At 46.0% G+C, this 16,669-nt stretch overlaps 1 protein-coding gene across 3 annotated transcripts in view; it reads right to left on the bottom strand.

The window, feature by feature from the left end:
• Positions 1 to 3,624: 3,624 nt before the first annotated feature.
• CCDC149 (coiled-coil domain containing 149) overlaps positions 3,625 to 16,669 on the bottom strand; it is a 120,587-nt gene continuing 107,542 nt past the window's right edge. For 2 of the 3 annotated variants that reach the window (XM_065907262.1, XM_065907264.1), the window contains 2 exons: positions 15,604 to 15,720; positions 6,057 to 8,801 (listed from right to left, as the gene is read on the bottom strand). In XM_065907262.1, coding sequence (XP_065763334.1) covers positions 8,371 to 8,801; positions 15,604 to 15,720 — 548 coding nt within the window. In that variant the 3' untranslated portion in view covers positions 6,057 to 8,370. Of the gene's footprint in view, positions 4,076 to 6,056; positions 8,802 to 15,603; positions 15,721 to 16,669 lie in introns of those variants that run through there. The other variant, XM_065907263.1, reaches the window with a different exon arrangement.

Genomic DNA, 16,669 nt, shown 5'->3' on the forward strand with positions numbered 1-16,669 from the left:
GGATAGACCCACTTCCTAGCTGTGAGTGTTCCACCCTGGTTCTTTATAGGCAGCTCCTGTTTCTCTCAGACTCTTGAGGCAGTGAGTCAAACTGAACTTGAGCCAAAAACTCACCCCCAGTGGGTTATTTTTACCTCTTACTAGGACTAACTTGTTATTTAAAAACCGCTCCTTGAACCCAAGTGACAACTGGGAAGAAAGACTATTGCCTGGTGAATTTGCTCCACCAACTGGTTCTCACTGGTTTGGAAACTGAACAGGACTCTGGGAGGCCTTCCCAGGGACAGACCCCTTGTGTTCCCATCCCCACATCCCCCGGTCTGTAGAAGAACTCTGGCCTGCTAGGCCTTCCCCGAGTTCTAGAGAGCAAATGGAATCAGAGAAGTGAGAAAATGCAGAAACAAAGGAAAACCGTCAAGCAAGACTAAGTAAATGTTCAGTTATCAAATACTTATAAATGTAAAGTAGTTATATTTTGTTGTATTTAAATAAATGTTTAGTTATAAAACAGTCAAGGACCTTTAGTTCCTCCGCAAGGACTATAGAGAATGTGAGTTATATCCTTGAGCCGTTTTGCAGATTCTAAACCCCCTACCAGGTGGTAGGTTCATGGCATGATGACCACAACCATGTAGACCCCAGACCAGTTGGAACCAGAAGGTTGATGACTAAGATTCCTGAAACATCACCTTGTCTTCATCACCAGTCAACCGGAAGGATGTCCTTGAGTGGCTCATGCACCCTGTGACCTTCTCCTTCATCTTAAAAAACCCTTCACTGAAAACCATCAGGGAGTTCGAGTCTTTTCAATATGAGCTGCCCATTCTTCTTGCTTGGCCCCACATTGGATGCCCTTTCCATCACCAAACCTGGTATCAGTAGGTTGGCTTTATTGAGCATCAGGCAAGCAGACCCCAGTTTGGTTTGGTAACAGTCTGGAGTATTATTTTAAACTGTACAGGTTGGCACTGATAAGGGATTAGTAAACTGAGTATTTAAATATCCTGATCTCAGATGCATTTGCCTATCCCCACAATTAAAAGTTGTGAACACAGGCAGCAATTACATAGGAACACACAATAGGCAAGAATAAAAAGCCAGCACCCCATCTTTGACACTGCTGCCCAGATTACAGGTTAATTCAGGATTGTCAATGGAAGTTTGTACTTGTTTTTCAGAAGGGGATGGTGCCTCTCATTGTTTATTTTCTGTCTTGGTTCACTCGGGCTGCTATCACAAAATACTGCAGCCTGGCTGGCTTATAAACAATGGACATTTATTTCTCACAGTTTTGGAGGCTGGGAGTGCAAATCAGGGCACCAACATGGTGGATGAGAGCCTCTCTGGGACTAATAGCCTGCACCTCTTTGCTGTGTTCTCACGTGGTGGAAGGCGTGAGGGATCTCCTTCCAGTCTTTTTTAAAGCACCAGTCTTATTCAAGAGTGTTGAAGAATTGATGCTTTTGAACTGTGGTGTTGAAGACTCTTGAGAGTCCCTTGGACTCCAAGGAGCTCAAATCAGTCAATCCTAAAGGAAATCAATCCTGAATGTTCACTGGAAGGACTGATGCTGAAATTCGAAGCATCACCTGATTCGAAGAAATTGACACATTAGAAAAGACCCTGATGCTGAGAAAGACTGAAGGCAGGAGGAGAAGGGGATGACAGAGGACGAGATGGTTGGATGGCATCACTGACTCAGTGGACATGAGTTTGAGCAAACTCTGGGAGTTGGTGAAGGACAGTGAAGCCTGGCAGCTGCAGTCCATGGGGTTGAAAAGAGTCAGACACAACTGAGCGACTGAACAATAGCAACTCATTCAAGAAGGTTCTCCCTTCATAACTCTGGGACTGCTACCAGAGGTCTCCCCTCTTAACACCATCACATCTGGGGGTTAGGATTTCAACATGAATTTTGCAGGAAACACAAACATTCAGGCCACAGCACCTTCTGTTTTCAGTTTCTCTCTTCACTACCTTGGACTCCCCCGGACTGAAAAGATACCCTGACAGATCCGCTTTATTTCTGTTCTGTTCATTCATGGAAATGGGGTTGATGAACTGCTCTATGGGGTTCCAGAGCCAAAAAACAAACAAAAAAGGGAAATGTTAGAGGGGCAAATTACAGTCCACTGTAAGGACAAGGAATGTGTATAGCACAGTGACCACAAGTTCAGGCTCAGGCAGGAAGGCCTCTTTGGAACCCCAGCTGGACCACACTTATAGACTTTGTGCCCTAAGCAAGTCACTTCACCTCTCTGGGCCTGAGTTCTCTCACCTGTAAGATAAGATTATCACATTGGATTGTTGTGGTGATCAAACTGTTATTACTGAGAGGTGTAGAGCATAGCGTTAAGGCCTAAGGATCTAATGAATGATTAATTAATAATAATAGCTAAGGTCAGAAAAATAGGTACCTAGTAATGGACTGGATGGGGGCTTCTCTGGTGGCCCTAGTGGTAAAGAACCCACCTGCCAATGCAGGAGGCATCGGAGACAAGGGTTCAACTTCTGGGTCAGGAAGATCCCCTGGAGGAGGGCATGGCAACCCACTCCAGTATTCTTGCTTGGAGAACCCATGGACAGAGGAGCCTGGCGGGCTACAGTTCATGGGATCGCAAAGAGTCAGATGCAACGGAAGCGGCTTGGCACGAACGCGCAGTGGATTGAATGACCTTGAAATGTAGTGAGGATTCAGTCACTGGAAGGATTCAAGTAAAGGAAAGGCTGCTAGCTCTTTGGTTTGGAAGAAGGAGTTCCACATGCAGTAGGAGGCCAGCTGAGATGAATTCTGTGATCGCAGCTCTAAATGAAGGAAAGACTGGCGGCCGTAAGGGCAGGCATCTGGTTCCCGGCACAGAACCGGATGTGCACGACCAGACCCGCCTGCAGGACCCCGCTTGGCCCCTGGAGGCTATTCTTACCCCTCTACCCTCGCGCATCTATTTTGTTAATCTCCTTATAGCTGCTGTTTTGACTTCCCAGCCAGCTTGCTAATCAGTTTGCCTATTTGACTCACAGGGTTTGCGTTTGTCACTGAGACTTAAACACACACTTGTTTTGATTTCTTTTTGTAAAATTAGAAGCGTTTGATGTAATGACTCTACCTAGACACAGCTGGTAAAGTGAGAATAATGCTCAAGTTTGCACAGTGTAAACACAATGTCGACAATAATTAGAAATGCTATCTTTAGATGTTTAGGATAAGCTTTTTCTCAGAATTGCAGTGCATTTTTTTCCAAGTGGGGCTTTTCAGTGCATGTATATACAGAAATACTAAAAACGTTAAGAAAATAGAGCAAATCAGTGAGAGCTTTGGTCAACTTGAAAGATGGCAGGAAATAAACCAACTGATTTTAGATCGGGCGTTTTTGGCTGATTGCATAAAATCTTTACACTCTCCATATTTTTCACAACTTCATATGATCTAATAATTTTAGGTGACCGATTGCAAGTGATAAGCTGCTATAGTTTGATAGAAACTATGCTCAGCCCAGGCTTGGCCTTCAGCGAGGGTGGGTGGGTGGGTGCGATAATGTAAGTAATAAAGATAATCAATCACCTACATTGGGAAAATTACATTTTAATTTCAGGTAACAAAAAATATATAGTTATGATACACGATGGTGGTAGAATCCAATAAAACAAGGTCTACACCTGAATAGAAGTTACTTCTTTCTTTAAATCAAACTACAAAACAGCAGCTGGTGTGCTTTTTTAAGTCTATTGTTTTAAATTTAATAGGCTATCACTGGCCTTCGCTACGATCCCAAAATATATTCCTGGGCTCATATAGATTTCAGAAAGTCATACTTGTCAGTATTGTGCAAACTTTGCCTAAGCATCCGAAAAAAACCCTCATTTAGTAGAGAGGTGATATGAAACGTAAGGCAGCACATCTATATCTATCATTTTAAATTGCCATCACGCTGTATCAACTTGTTTTTGTGAGCAACCATAATATGGAGAGACGGGGCCTTCTTATTTTTCTGCTTCTCATTTCTAATTAGATTCACTGCCGAGCTCTCTATTGCATCTCTCTGATCTTCAAATTTTTCTCTGTTCAGAAAGACATCTGGAAGACAACGAATATATAACAGTAGTGAGTTGAGGGGAACCCTTTGGCTTTTAGACATCCTAACTGAGCCGTGTGAAGTTACCCTCAATATTATTAAGGAGGAACATTTGTTCCAAATGGAGGCTTCCACAATGAAAGCCAAGGGCAGGGGGGAAGGTGCTCAAATAGAGCCAAAGAGAAAGAAGGCACCAGTTCACGGGGCAACAGGAAATGATCCAGCCAGGTGAGCCCCCCAGGTTGTGGAGGAAACCAAGAGGGGCAAAGGCATGCTGTGATTTGAAAGAGACAGAAAAAGATAACCTCAATGAGCAAGCAGCTGGTCTTTGAAATTCTTTAGAGAGAAGATTGGACTTCCATTTGGAACAATTCACATGGTGAACTGGGGTGCAAATGCTCCAGTAGTGATAACACATCCCCCAGTTCACTCCAACACATGAATGCCCGACAGCAGAACTCCTTTTTAGAACTTCACCTCGTGATGGTGGTGTGTGTTTGGGAGTGAGGGCACAGAGAGAGGAACAATAACAGGAAAATGAATTTAGCTTCCTTAAGACTGCCAGCAGGGAAGAGGTTCCAGCAGGGGCTGAGCTGAATGCCATCAGAGGCCTCCTAGCTAGAGAGGCGTCAGGAATAGATGTTCCAGGGGAAGAAGAAGGGGAGGGGGAGAAGAGGTGGGCAGAGGAGGCACAGAAAGAGAAGAGGATTAGGGGTGAGAAATGCCTGGTTTACAAAAGCCAACCCATTTCTATGAGCCTTCATTAGAAGAACGATAAACACTCACATGTAAAAATCCACACCCAAAGGCTCTCAGGTACAGAGCAATCTCAGGAAATGCCATGTGTGCATTTCATTAAGAGACCTGCCCGCTCAGTTTCATTTATCCAGACTGCTCTGCATTCTGCTGGCAACTGAGCTGGAAAAAAATAGTGGAAGGACAGACATACTTGAAGAGGTAAACAGAGGTGGGAACATGCCAGTTACAAAATAGGACAGATGATGCAGAAGCCAGGGGAAGGGAGAGATGAGATGACATTTTTCTTAACAAACAACAACTGCTCCTCTCTCCAACTCTACATTTGCCAGTAATGTAATATTGTGGTTTTTAAGAGAAAAAATACAACAAGAACAGACGTGTGGTTCAGAGAGAATTCTGTTGGCAGCCTACTCGAATCTACTCCCAACTCTCCTACACTTCCCAAGACCTGATTTTGTTTCAGTGTTCATCCTTTTAGAGTCTGCATGTCCAGGGACAGGCTTCCTCGATAGACCTAAACCCATCATTGCAAATCCATTTTCCTTGCTAAGGACTGTTTAGACATAGGCATGTGACAATTTTGACCAATGAAATGTCACAAGTCCTAGGTTGCATGAATGTGTGCTCAGTTGCTCAGTTGTGTCTGACTTAGTAACCCCATGAACTGCAGCCTGCCAGGCTCTTCTGTCCTTGGAATTTTCCAGGCAAGAGTTCTGGAGTAGGTTGCCATTTCCTCCTCCACAGCATCTTCTCAACCCAGGGATCAAACCTGCATCTCCTACATAGGGAGGTAGATTTTTTTTTTACCACTGAGATACCTTGGAAGAACTAACAAGCACTGGGTTACTTGCTCTTAAAACACACACACACACACACACACACACACAGAAACTTCCTTCTGCCTTTGGACAATATGTGAGAACAAGTGATGGCTGGTGCTGTTGCAGCCATGTTGTTAGCATGAGGAAATATCTTCCACTGAGGCAGGCAGGGCAGCAAGACAGAAAATGAGTTCCTTGATAACTTTCTTGAATGAACCAGCCCTGGAATGCCCTACTTCTGAATTCTTGTTATGCAATATAATTCATTTCCCTATAGTTTAAGTTTCTTAAAAGTGTGAACTGTAGCTGAGAGGATCCTGACTGATGCAGTATTATTTGGTGGAGTAGAGGATAGAATGCAGCACACTTTCACAATGACTCATGAAAAGACAAAAGACAACTGTTAATTGCTGAAACTCTTTAATGTCTTTGGAACCATGTTGGATTGGAATAGCAAAGGAGGGACAGTATCACATGGGTACAGGGCAATGTTCGGATTACAAATATGACAGGATCAACTCATTGGCTACAATTTCATCTAATAACACAAGACCGCCAACCCCAAGCTGATTGGACATACAGAATTTAGTTTAGCATTTCCTACGACCCTCTGCCCTGAACCTCACACACTGGGACTCACAGTAATTTTTTTATCCATGATGGAATGTGTTGGAGTTTATTATAAGCCTTGGTTTTCAGCAGGTGATGGAGGCCCTAAAGACATGCACCTGGCCAACTGTGTGTCAAGACCAAGGCTATTGTGGGGAGAGATTTTTCTTTTTATTATCCCTGCATTAAATCTGGCCATGTTTTCCTGTGGTGGCTCTGGCGTCCTATGCAGTAGGGCTAAACATTTGCAGGGAGTTTAGGCCTGATGAAGCAGGAAAACAGTTGCTGTGGCTGCTGGCCTGAGCAGGAAGCTTTGCAGCTGCAGAAGTGGCCTCTCTGGAGCAGAAGGTGGGAGAATAGGTGTGGGCAGGGGGAGAGGCTGGAGCACAGAAGGATGAATGAATGGGGCCTTGGGGCCCAGAGGGCAGGGGTAGATGAGTCCAGCTCACTGGGAGCCACAGCGCGCTGACTCAGGTGTGCCCGCATCCTGCTAGTGGGGGTGACCTCAGGTGAGTGGGGGGAAGGCAGCTGGAGGTCTTCCCAGGTGCATCTGGTGAAGGACAGAACCTCTAGTCTGCACCCTGCCCTCCGTCAGATTGAGACAGTGCCAAGTGTGATGGATCCCACCCTGCTGGCCAAGTGATGCCAGGAGGTAAGATGTGGAAGGGAGGTGTTGCGGGAGGAGCCGCTGGCCACCCATGTGCATGTGGGATTCCCACCTGGGATCACAAGCCTGGTCTAAATATATCTGATTTCTAGGATGAGTTGATGAATTTTCTACCTTTCCTACCTTGGGAACTTCTCTTTTCTCTTCAGGAGTCTCTCTCAAAGGAGTGATTCCGGTTCTCAGGGACACTTTGAGCTTTGGGATCTGGTTTTAGGTATTCCTGGGAAATAAACTGCATTAGGCACAAGGAAAGGTCTCATTTCATGAGCCCTCAACACCCTACAGCACCAGATGCTGCCTCGAAAAGCTAATTTTGTTCCGAAGGGAAGCCGCAGGTGGGGGTGACCACTCTCTACTTTTCCTGCTTTTAGAGCTTGAATTTGGTTCCATACTCTGCCTCCCCAGGCTGTAATAAAGTTACTTTGTTTTCCCCTCTCTTTCCACTCCAGGGCCACAAGCTCTGCCTTGCCTTTAAAACCTCAGTACCTGGCCACAGAGAGGGTGGCTGCAGCATTCTGTTGGAGGAGCGATGGCTAGAGATTCCAGGTGGTGGGGAAACCTGGATTGGTCCCAAAGCAGTTACACTGCCACAACCCACAGGACCATAAAACCCTAAATGCAGCCCAGGTTGAAAGCAGAGAACCAGCATTCCCAGGTTTGGTTCCCAGAAAAAAAAAAAAAAAAATCAAAACACCACTGGAGTCCCCTTCCTCTCTGCTTGTCTACAACCTGCCATTACTCCAGGTCGATTAATCCTCTAGAATTCCAGGCTGGAAAGCTCAGCTCTAGTAGTCAGCAGACAGGTCTCAACAGGTGTCGTGGATTTCAAACCAGAAGCCTAACCTTCTGAGCCCACTTAAGCCCCTTTCCACCTGCCATTTGGTGCCAGGACAGACAGGCTGTAGGCAGGATGCCAAGAACATCCACCCTGGGAGGTCCCACCAGGCCCTGACATGATGGAGAGGAGCCGTGGGCCCTCTGGACCCACTATGCTCAGTTACACCTTACTCTGCAGCCACTGAATCATGCCAGAGACGGGCACCTGATTAAACACCCCACCCCTTTCAAATCCTCTCCATAATTTTGACCAACAACTTTAAATGCTAATAGAAAAACATCTCTAACTAAAACAAATGCTGACAGAAAAGACCGACGCTGAAAACCAGCCATCTGGCTGACATGAGCCTGTGCCTGGCCACATTTACAGCAGTGCGGCTTCCACAGAAAGAGACACTGGAAAGCTTGAGGACCCGTGTTTAATAAATCAAACTCTGCTGGCATCATCAGAATATTCACAGTTTGCAACCGGATCCGTGTCCCTTCTCACTTGCAGACTGGAGGTGTTTTAGGAGAAAGTGACTTCTTCGCTGAGCTGTTCTGATGTGTAATTCTTTATGTCTGGAGCCTTCGACATGGCATCGTGCCCGATCTCTTTTCCCCTTCATGTTTTCACAGTGCTTCTTATGCCTCCTCCACCCTCTGTAGTGTCCTTATCATCCGCCAGGGTGGAAACTTTGGCTTCTGGCTGCCTGGACTCAGAGGAGTCTGGGCAAGGTTTGGGGCACGGCCCATCGGCGGTCAGGCCTGGGGGTGAAGGCCCCATCTCCTCCCTCTGACCCTCCACGGGACTCTCTCTCCTCACCCCTTCTGGGCCTGCAGCTGCCTGCTCCTCTGTCAGTTTCACGGTCTCCCTCCCAAGCCTGTTTACCTCTTCTTCCTCAGAAGGTGCTTGGAGTAATGAGGGATGAAAGTGCTTGCTTTGGTTCCTGTGGCTCTGACTTGCTGGGGAGCTGACAGCAAGCCTCCCGGCATCCTCCCGCACTGCCAACGCCTCGGGAGCAGCGCAACTTTCATCTTGCTTCTGAGCCTCCGCTGAAACAGACAGCGGGTGGGGGGGTGGGGATCAGCATCAGACCTCCAGCTGGAAGTCAGCCCTCACGTCCCCTCTCCTCCCAACCTCCAGCCCACTGTTGCCGGGCCCCTGAGGTAGAAAATGCTGCTGAAGGCAACACAGGACCCACAAAAAAGCAAGCAGCCACTCTGGTGACTCCTGTGTCACTAATTGAAGGAAAGGCGTCACTTGGGCCGTGTCTGTAAGCCATCCTGTCCAGGCGCGTGGTTATCACCTGCTTCGCTCACCGATGGTGACTCCTTGAGCTCATGAAATATTTAAACTGACGACAAAGGTTTTTTGTGGTGCGTAGCTCAGGGAAGATCTGGGGTCTTCAGTAATACAAAGTGGCCCTGGCTTCTTCAGTGTGGGGAAAAGAAGGAGTAGTTAGGAGAGACTGAGTGCTCCCTGCCCTCAATCTCCATCAGTACCTCACTCTTTGATGCCGACCGCTGGTACCTCCTCAATTTTAATAAAAGGTTATATGCAAAAGCAGCTTCAAGCTCCCTACCCCTCCTAACTAAACTGTTCTCCCTAAACCTGTATAATAGAAATTCTTCAGCTGCAACTAGAGGGGGATGAAAGAGAACATGGGCCCCTGAGAACCAGCTTCCTGCCCCCATTTTCCTATTTGCTTGCTTTGTAAACAGGACAACCTGTTCAGCCTCCTTTTTTACAGACATAAAATGAGGCGCAGGGCTCTCTAATGTCCCTTTTGGACCTAACAAGCCACAGTGGCTCCGCGTGCCTGGGAAGAAGCACTTGGGGAGTGAACTCTTAGCAGCTGGACATGTGCACACAACACCAGACACCGAGGTTCCCAGAAGTCAAGACTGGTTTAGCCCTCAGGCCAGATGGGGATAAAGTGTCTGGAAGAGCCTCCTGGGCAGACTGCAAGGGTGAGGGGGCTGGGGCACATTTCCTGGTTCCCCAGATGGAGCCAGAGTAGAACCCACCACAATCAGACCTATAGCAGATACATGCGGGTGCAATTTCAAGCTGAAAGATGGAATTTGGGGGAGCTAGGGGAGAACTGTAGGAGGTGTGAAAGAAAGATGACTTGGTATGATCACATTTCACTTACTGAATTAAGTAACTATGTGTTTTTGAGAGTTTATTTACCCAATCAAATGTTTAAAAGTCTTAAGAAACTTACACACGGCTGAACCCTGGCAAAACATCTGAGAAACTCTAGAAGAGATGAAATACTGATGAGATCAGCTGGACCATAAAACTGCAATGAAACAGCTAAGATGAAGGGTGGGGACAATGACAGAAGAGATGATGCAGAGAGAGTGGTGGGTGTGACAACTGACGGGCTGGTCCCTGGGGAAGAGGACTGTGGTCTCCTTCAGCAGGCAGAACTTGACCTCTGTCTCCACACCCCAGACCTCTAGTTCTTCTGATATAGATTTGCGTCTCATCTTTCAAAAGAGGCCATTTCTTTCTCTTTAGCTCTTCGGATGACCACAGAAATTCCCCAGGGACAAAAATTCGACTAAATCTTTTATATGACTCTGAAGCCTGTGTTTTAGTTATGGACAACTCTCCTGAGAACTCACTGGTGAGTTCTCAGGAGAGTTGTCCATAACAATACTTACTTGACCTTAGTAAGTATTGTATCTGAAAACGAGACCATTACTTGTGTTTACAATGAGATTCTTAAACATATAAATGAGTCACTAAAGCAAGTCTTGATTTTTAAAAAAAGTAACTATTCAGGTCTGTTCAGCCAGGATAGTGTACGTTAGTTCCTAATAGGTTCCCATACTCCTTCTGCTCAGATTCAACCTGTTGGGAGAGGAACCTTCCCTAAAACTTTGCTCCTCAAGGTGGGGTTTGTGGACCAGGAGTGGCAGCGTCACTTGGCAGCTTGTTAGACATGCAGAGTCCTACCCCAGACCTACTGCTTCAGAGCCTGCATTTTAATAAGATCACAGGTGATGTGGGTGGATGTTACAGTGTGAGAAACACTAGAACTGAAACACAAATCTGACCACGCCTTTCCCCAGCTTTCAAACCTCTAAGAGCTGTCAGTGCCCAGGGAGCAAAGCCCAAGCTTCTCCTGACATTCAAGGCCTTAAGTGACTCAACATCCATCTACCTGCCATGCCAACTCTCCTCATATCCCTACGTTCCAGCCACACTGAACCCTTCATGGCACCTGAGCTTGCCCTGTGCACCTTTGCTTGCGTGCTTGATGCCTCTGACCAGCATTCGTGATGCATCCAGATGACCAATTTCAAGAGTGAGCCCTACCCTCCACCTCCTTTATGAAGCCTATGTGCTTAAATCTACCCAGAGGTAATCTCCCCACTGTCCTAATCCCCACAAAATTGTGTCTGGACCTCCAAGTGAACTTTGTGCTTTTAACCCTTAGATTGTTACTTACATATAACTATTTTATAAAACCCACATGAAGTTTAATATCTTACCCAATTAATTTTTCACCCTGGCCAGTGTTCTACAGTGGGGGCTCAATAGATAGCTTCTTAAACATTTGAATCTATGGACATTTACATCAGTGCATGAATAAATGAACATATTAGTACATATACTTCAATACTATCCATTAATAAATGAAAGCAATCCTCAAATTTTATTTAAGGTTCAGGTTGCCACCCTAAAATTTCTTAAAATGGCACTCTCAGAAAAAGAAAAAAAAAAGATTTCTAACTCACACAAGCATTTAGCAACACCTGAGATAACTCAGGGAAGCAATCACATAATTTTTGTACTAACAAGTGGAAAATGTTACAGTGCTTGTACAGGAGACAGGGGAAGCACAGAGCCAAAATGAGCCAGTTTCCAACACAGCGCAAGAAACTTTACTCAAAAGGGGTAAATTATGGTCTTTTCTACAGTGAATATTTTCACCAATGTGAGATGAATAAAATCCTTCTGGAAATTACTCTTATGAAATTACTTCTACCAGGACACTTAATAGTATATTCTGGTGCCCCTGAAAAATTAATTAACCTTATCCGTAACAACCTAACCCCTAAACCTTTTGCAGTGTTTTTACTGTGGGTCAGGTTAATCTTCTCTATCTTAATTTACATCTAAGGGAGAGTGGTCTAAATTACACTGAGGCCTTCTGGTCACCAGTCCCCTGCCTCATGGCATTTCTTTAGATGACATTCTGCTCATGTTCAAATGTATGAATCTTTTTAAAATGGCAAATCTCTGAGATTACCAGGGAGAACTTTTCAACGTTTGGAGGGTGAGGGGAGGGGAGCTACACTGCGGTCATCATTACAGAGCAAGACACAGCCATAATGAGGGGATGAACAAGGCTGTAATTCTCTTATTTGGTCCTAGTGCACATTATTTTTTTCCTGAGAAAGCCTAGATTTTCAGTCTCAGACCATATAGGGACCAGGCTCTGAGACAGCATTATGGGTCAACAGCAGGATCCACACATCCTCTTCTCCCTTTTGTTTATCCAAAAGATATCCAAAATGTATACTCAAGTCATGATCAGAAGACTAAGAAAAGTTCCTGAAAACAACACCACGCTTGAGCTAATAATGGCCTCTGGTTATTCGCTGTGGGAATGAAATCTTCCTTAACTCTGTAATTCTGGAATGTTGATCTTAAGCTGTGGGAGTTTTATTTTCCCTTTGAGAACAGACACATGGCATGCCCATTTCCATAAAAGAAGGATTTCTGAATTAGCTCAGAATTGGAAAATAGTATTACCCCCAAATAGTAATTAATCTGTGCTGCTGTAGCAAACAGAATTAGTATCATTAATACTTATTAATAACAACATACATATCAATAATGATGAGGCAATCAACTGATAAAAATGCGTTAGGACACAAATAGTGCTGAAAGAAAAAACATTTTCTCTAAAAGATGAAAAACAGTAGTTCTTTGTGGAAAAGATTGCAAGTCTCCTAAAAACATGTACCCCTCCCCAAACACTGGCCTGAAGGGCACATTCATCTTCTTTTGTTAACTGGTCTCTGATGGGCTTTGTCCTCCTGAGGGTGAGCTGCTTTCAGTTAGAATTAATCAGAGATACAGCAGTGATGAGGCCACCCCAGACACTGACAGCAGCTACATAAATGCTTCCTTGTTGCCACGCGTGCTGGCAAAGGATGGAGCTGGAACAATGAAAGCTAATGATGGGACTCTGGAAGCTATCATTTTGAATCAGACCACCCCTTATGCCACCCTTGTGAAAATCAAGCCAGACTCAGACTCCATGTCAGGTTAGCAGGCCTGGGGGCTCAGCGAGCCCGCAGCAGACAGAGGGCTTTAGATGTCCACGGGAACACTGGATCCTGGCATGGGATGACCACTGGCCAAGACGTGACCCAGATGGCATAGTGGGCTGTGCTGTGTTACGGGCCAGCCTTACAAACAGCCACATGCTGCTGGCTGGGAAGTCCCAGCTGTGTCTTCCGGCCACCGTGGAAATCACCCAAGTCAGAGGTTCTCTCCAGGAATTCTCTTTGCTTGTGCTTGGAGGACCTCTCGGTTGAAATCCCAGATCTGCCTTGACTTCTCCTCTTATGATTTCATGCACTAGTATGGGTGATCAGAATGGGCTTCAGAACACAGCTGTGCAGAAGCAGGAGTGACTGAGCCTTGGTGAACCCAGATCAGATAAGCAGAACCACTCATCTGATCCAAAGACTCATGATTAAAAAATACACAGCTGTGGCTTTAAGTTCTAAGTTTGGGGGTGCTTTGTTTTACAACAGTTAATAATAGACAGTTGGGGAGCCACTTGAGATTTTCTGAGCACAGTACAACTATGATGGAAAACGTGCTCCAGAGGCTTTATAGTATAGCAGCAGGATGAAGATGGGAAGGGAGTAAGGAGATTCTGGGAGGCAAGAAAACCAGAATGGAGGCCTTGCCCAGGAGGTCAGGAGGGCCCAAACCAAGCTAGAGGTGGTAGGAATGGAGATGCAAAAAACTCTGAAGAAATAATAGCAACAGACCAGATATAAATGAAGAAGGAAAGTGCAGAGTGGTTGATGATGACTCTGAGCATTGCTAAATGGAGAAGGAAAGTGCAGAGTGGTTGATGATGACTCTGAGGGTTGCTGGAGAGTTAAGTGACAAGAAGGAGAGGAAGCAGGAAGGGCTGTGATGTCACATTTGAGAGTCCATAGAGTATCTTGGCGGGACAGGTTGTGCTTTGAGAAAAATAGGACAGTGACTCTGTAAAATGAGACCCACTGGGAAAAAATATTTCAAATACGTTTTGGTAGAGGTGATGGTTGAAGGCATGATGCTCAGCAAAAGAACATGTAGAGGAAATTGTAGAAACACAGGAAAGAACCTTGATACCCATGTGCTGGGCATCAGTTCAGTTCAGTCGCTCAGTCGTGTCTCTTTGTGACCCCGTGAGCCGCAGCACACCAGGCCTCCCTGTCCATCACCAACTCCCAGAGTCCACCCAAACCCATGTCCATTGAGTTGGTGATGCCATCCAACCATCTCATCCTCTGTTGTCCCCTTCTCCTCCTGCCCTCAATCTTTCCCAGCATCAGGGTCTCTTCAAATGAGTCAACTCTTCGCATCAGGTGGCCAAAGTATTGGAGTTTCAGCTTCAATGTCAGTCCTTCCAATGAACACCCAGGACTGATCTCCTTTAGACTGGACTGGTTGGCTCTCCTTGTAGTCCAAGGGACTCTCAAGAGTCTTCTCCAACACCACAGTTCAAAAGCATCAATTCTTCTGTGCTCAGTTTTCTTTAGAGTCCAACTCTCACATCCACACATGACTACTGGAAAAACCATAGTCTTGACTGGACGGACCTTTGTTGACTCTGGAGCTTATAGCAGTTTATCTGGGTGGTTCTTGCAAATGGTCTCTAATGTGGTTGTTATCAAAACCTTAACAAGGGCTGTTTTCATCTGAAGGTTTGACTGGGGCTGGAAAATCTGCTTCCAAGATGGTGCACTCATGTGGCTGATGGCTGGAGGCCTCAGTTCCAGGCCACATGAGGAGCATGTGGGGATGCTCAAGAATCTTTGTGACGTGGTACCCAGCTTTCTCTATGGTGAGTGATCCAAGTCAGAGGTTGCAAGACAGACCCTGTGCCTTTTATAACTTGACCTCAGAAGTCATGTACCATCACTTCTGTTGTAATCCATCAGTCACATAGACCAGTGTGGGAAAGAACTATACAAGGGCATGAATGCCAGGAAGTGGGGATCATTTGGGGCCATCTTGGAAGCTAGCAACCACACTGGAGGTGGAGGAAGAAGCTGAGCAAAACTCAGAAAGATGTGAAGGATAGCTTAGCTAGAGAAATGAGACTACCACCTGGAAAGAGATCTAGTTCTCACCTCGTTGCTTCACCTGGCACCTTAAATGGGCCCCTGATCTCCTTTAAAACACACTGCCTCCAGAAAATGTGCCTGGTAAGGAAGATTTTTCCTTCATTCACCTGATTACCAGACTACTTATCACATGTCAGGCAACGTGTCAAGATTTCCCTGAGGTTGGCAGTGTCTCATCTCACTGTTTTATAGGGAAGGAAACTGAAGCTGAAGTTACCAGTCCAAGTGCTCACTACCAGTGTGATGTGAGGCTGGAATATGAACCCAGGTTGCTTAAATCCTGCACGCTCACTCTTAGCCTCTTTCTACTACACTGAGAGTGTAGGAATCAGTGTTCTTCTGCTGGAAGCTCCAAATAAGGGGAAGCACGAGGGATGACCCAGAAGTGCTGCAGATGCTGCAGAAAGGTGAAGGACTGGTGTCCCTGCACCAGGCACAGGCCAGGAAAGAGTCAAGAAATCAAGGGCTTGCTTACCATCCTTGGGACTTGCTTTGTTTTCAGCGGGCTGCTCCACGAACTTGAGCAGTGGGGATCTTGACCTCTGCATGGTGGGAAGAGCGGGGTCACTAAACAGTATGGTGTCTTTGCCCCCTGTCACAGAAAAGAGGAAAATGGACATATTATGTCACCACTGGAGTGGTGGCCACACTCAGCCCACCCAAGGACGCTCCTTCTTCAATCATAGGCAGTGCCATGGTGGAGAAGGGGCAGCCTACCCTCTCCACAGTGAAGGCAGGGCAGAGGGGTCCAGGGCCAGCTGCCTATGAGTCCTGAAGTCTGCTCAGAACACAGATGCCCACAAATGCCACCGTTAAAGGGTAGCATGCTGTGTCTGTCAGAAACGGAACGGCTTTCATCTGGGTGAGACAACAGCAATACTAGCAAGAGCAGTAGAGCGCTCTGAGTGCAGGCTCTGGAGCCCTGCTGTAGTACTTATATCCTGGAGCCCATCACTTGCTAGCTGGGTGACCTCGGACACGTCACTGAGCCTCTCTGAGCCTCAGAGCCCTCATCTGTGAAGCGAGGAAGCCATCTCAGGGGGTGGTGGTGATAGAATGAACTGATGCATGGAAAACACTGAGGCATTTCGTCAGCACTCAAAGAATTTCACATACTGAAATGACTGTTTCATGGTACGGGTAGAACTGCCCTACACACTGGGTCTGATTTAATTAGATCTGGTCATTTAAATTGAATCATAAGTATGTCATAAAGCAGGTAGTATCAGGTTCCCCAAATGATCACAGCTAGACTCTATTTAGGATATAAAGACACATCCCAGCCAAACCCTTTTATCAATTCATATGAACTCTCTAAGTGGGCAGAGAAAGCCTGAGATGAAGAGGAAGAGGAAAGGGAAACCATTACAACTCTATTTTTGAGGCCATGGCAAGGTATGAAGGTGAGGAGCAGGGAGGTGTGGCTTTGAAATGTGAGCTTGATGAGCACAGACACACGGACACAAAACACGTGCACAGAGGGTGATGCTGACCCATGGTCAGGTGAGGGAGGATTTGATCTCCAGCTCCTGCCCATGAAC

The sequence above is a fragment of the Muntiacus reevesi genome, chromosome 16 (assembly GCF_963930625.1).
Source record: "Muntiacus reevesi chromosome 16, mMunRee1.1, whole genome shotgun sequence".
Classification (NCBI taxonomy): Eukaryota; Metazoa; Chordata; class Mammalia; order Artiodactyla; family Cervidae; genus Muntiacus; species Muntiacus reevesi.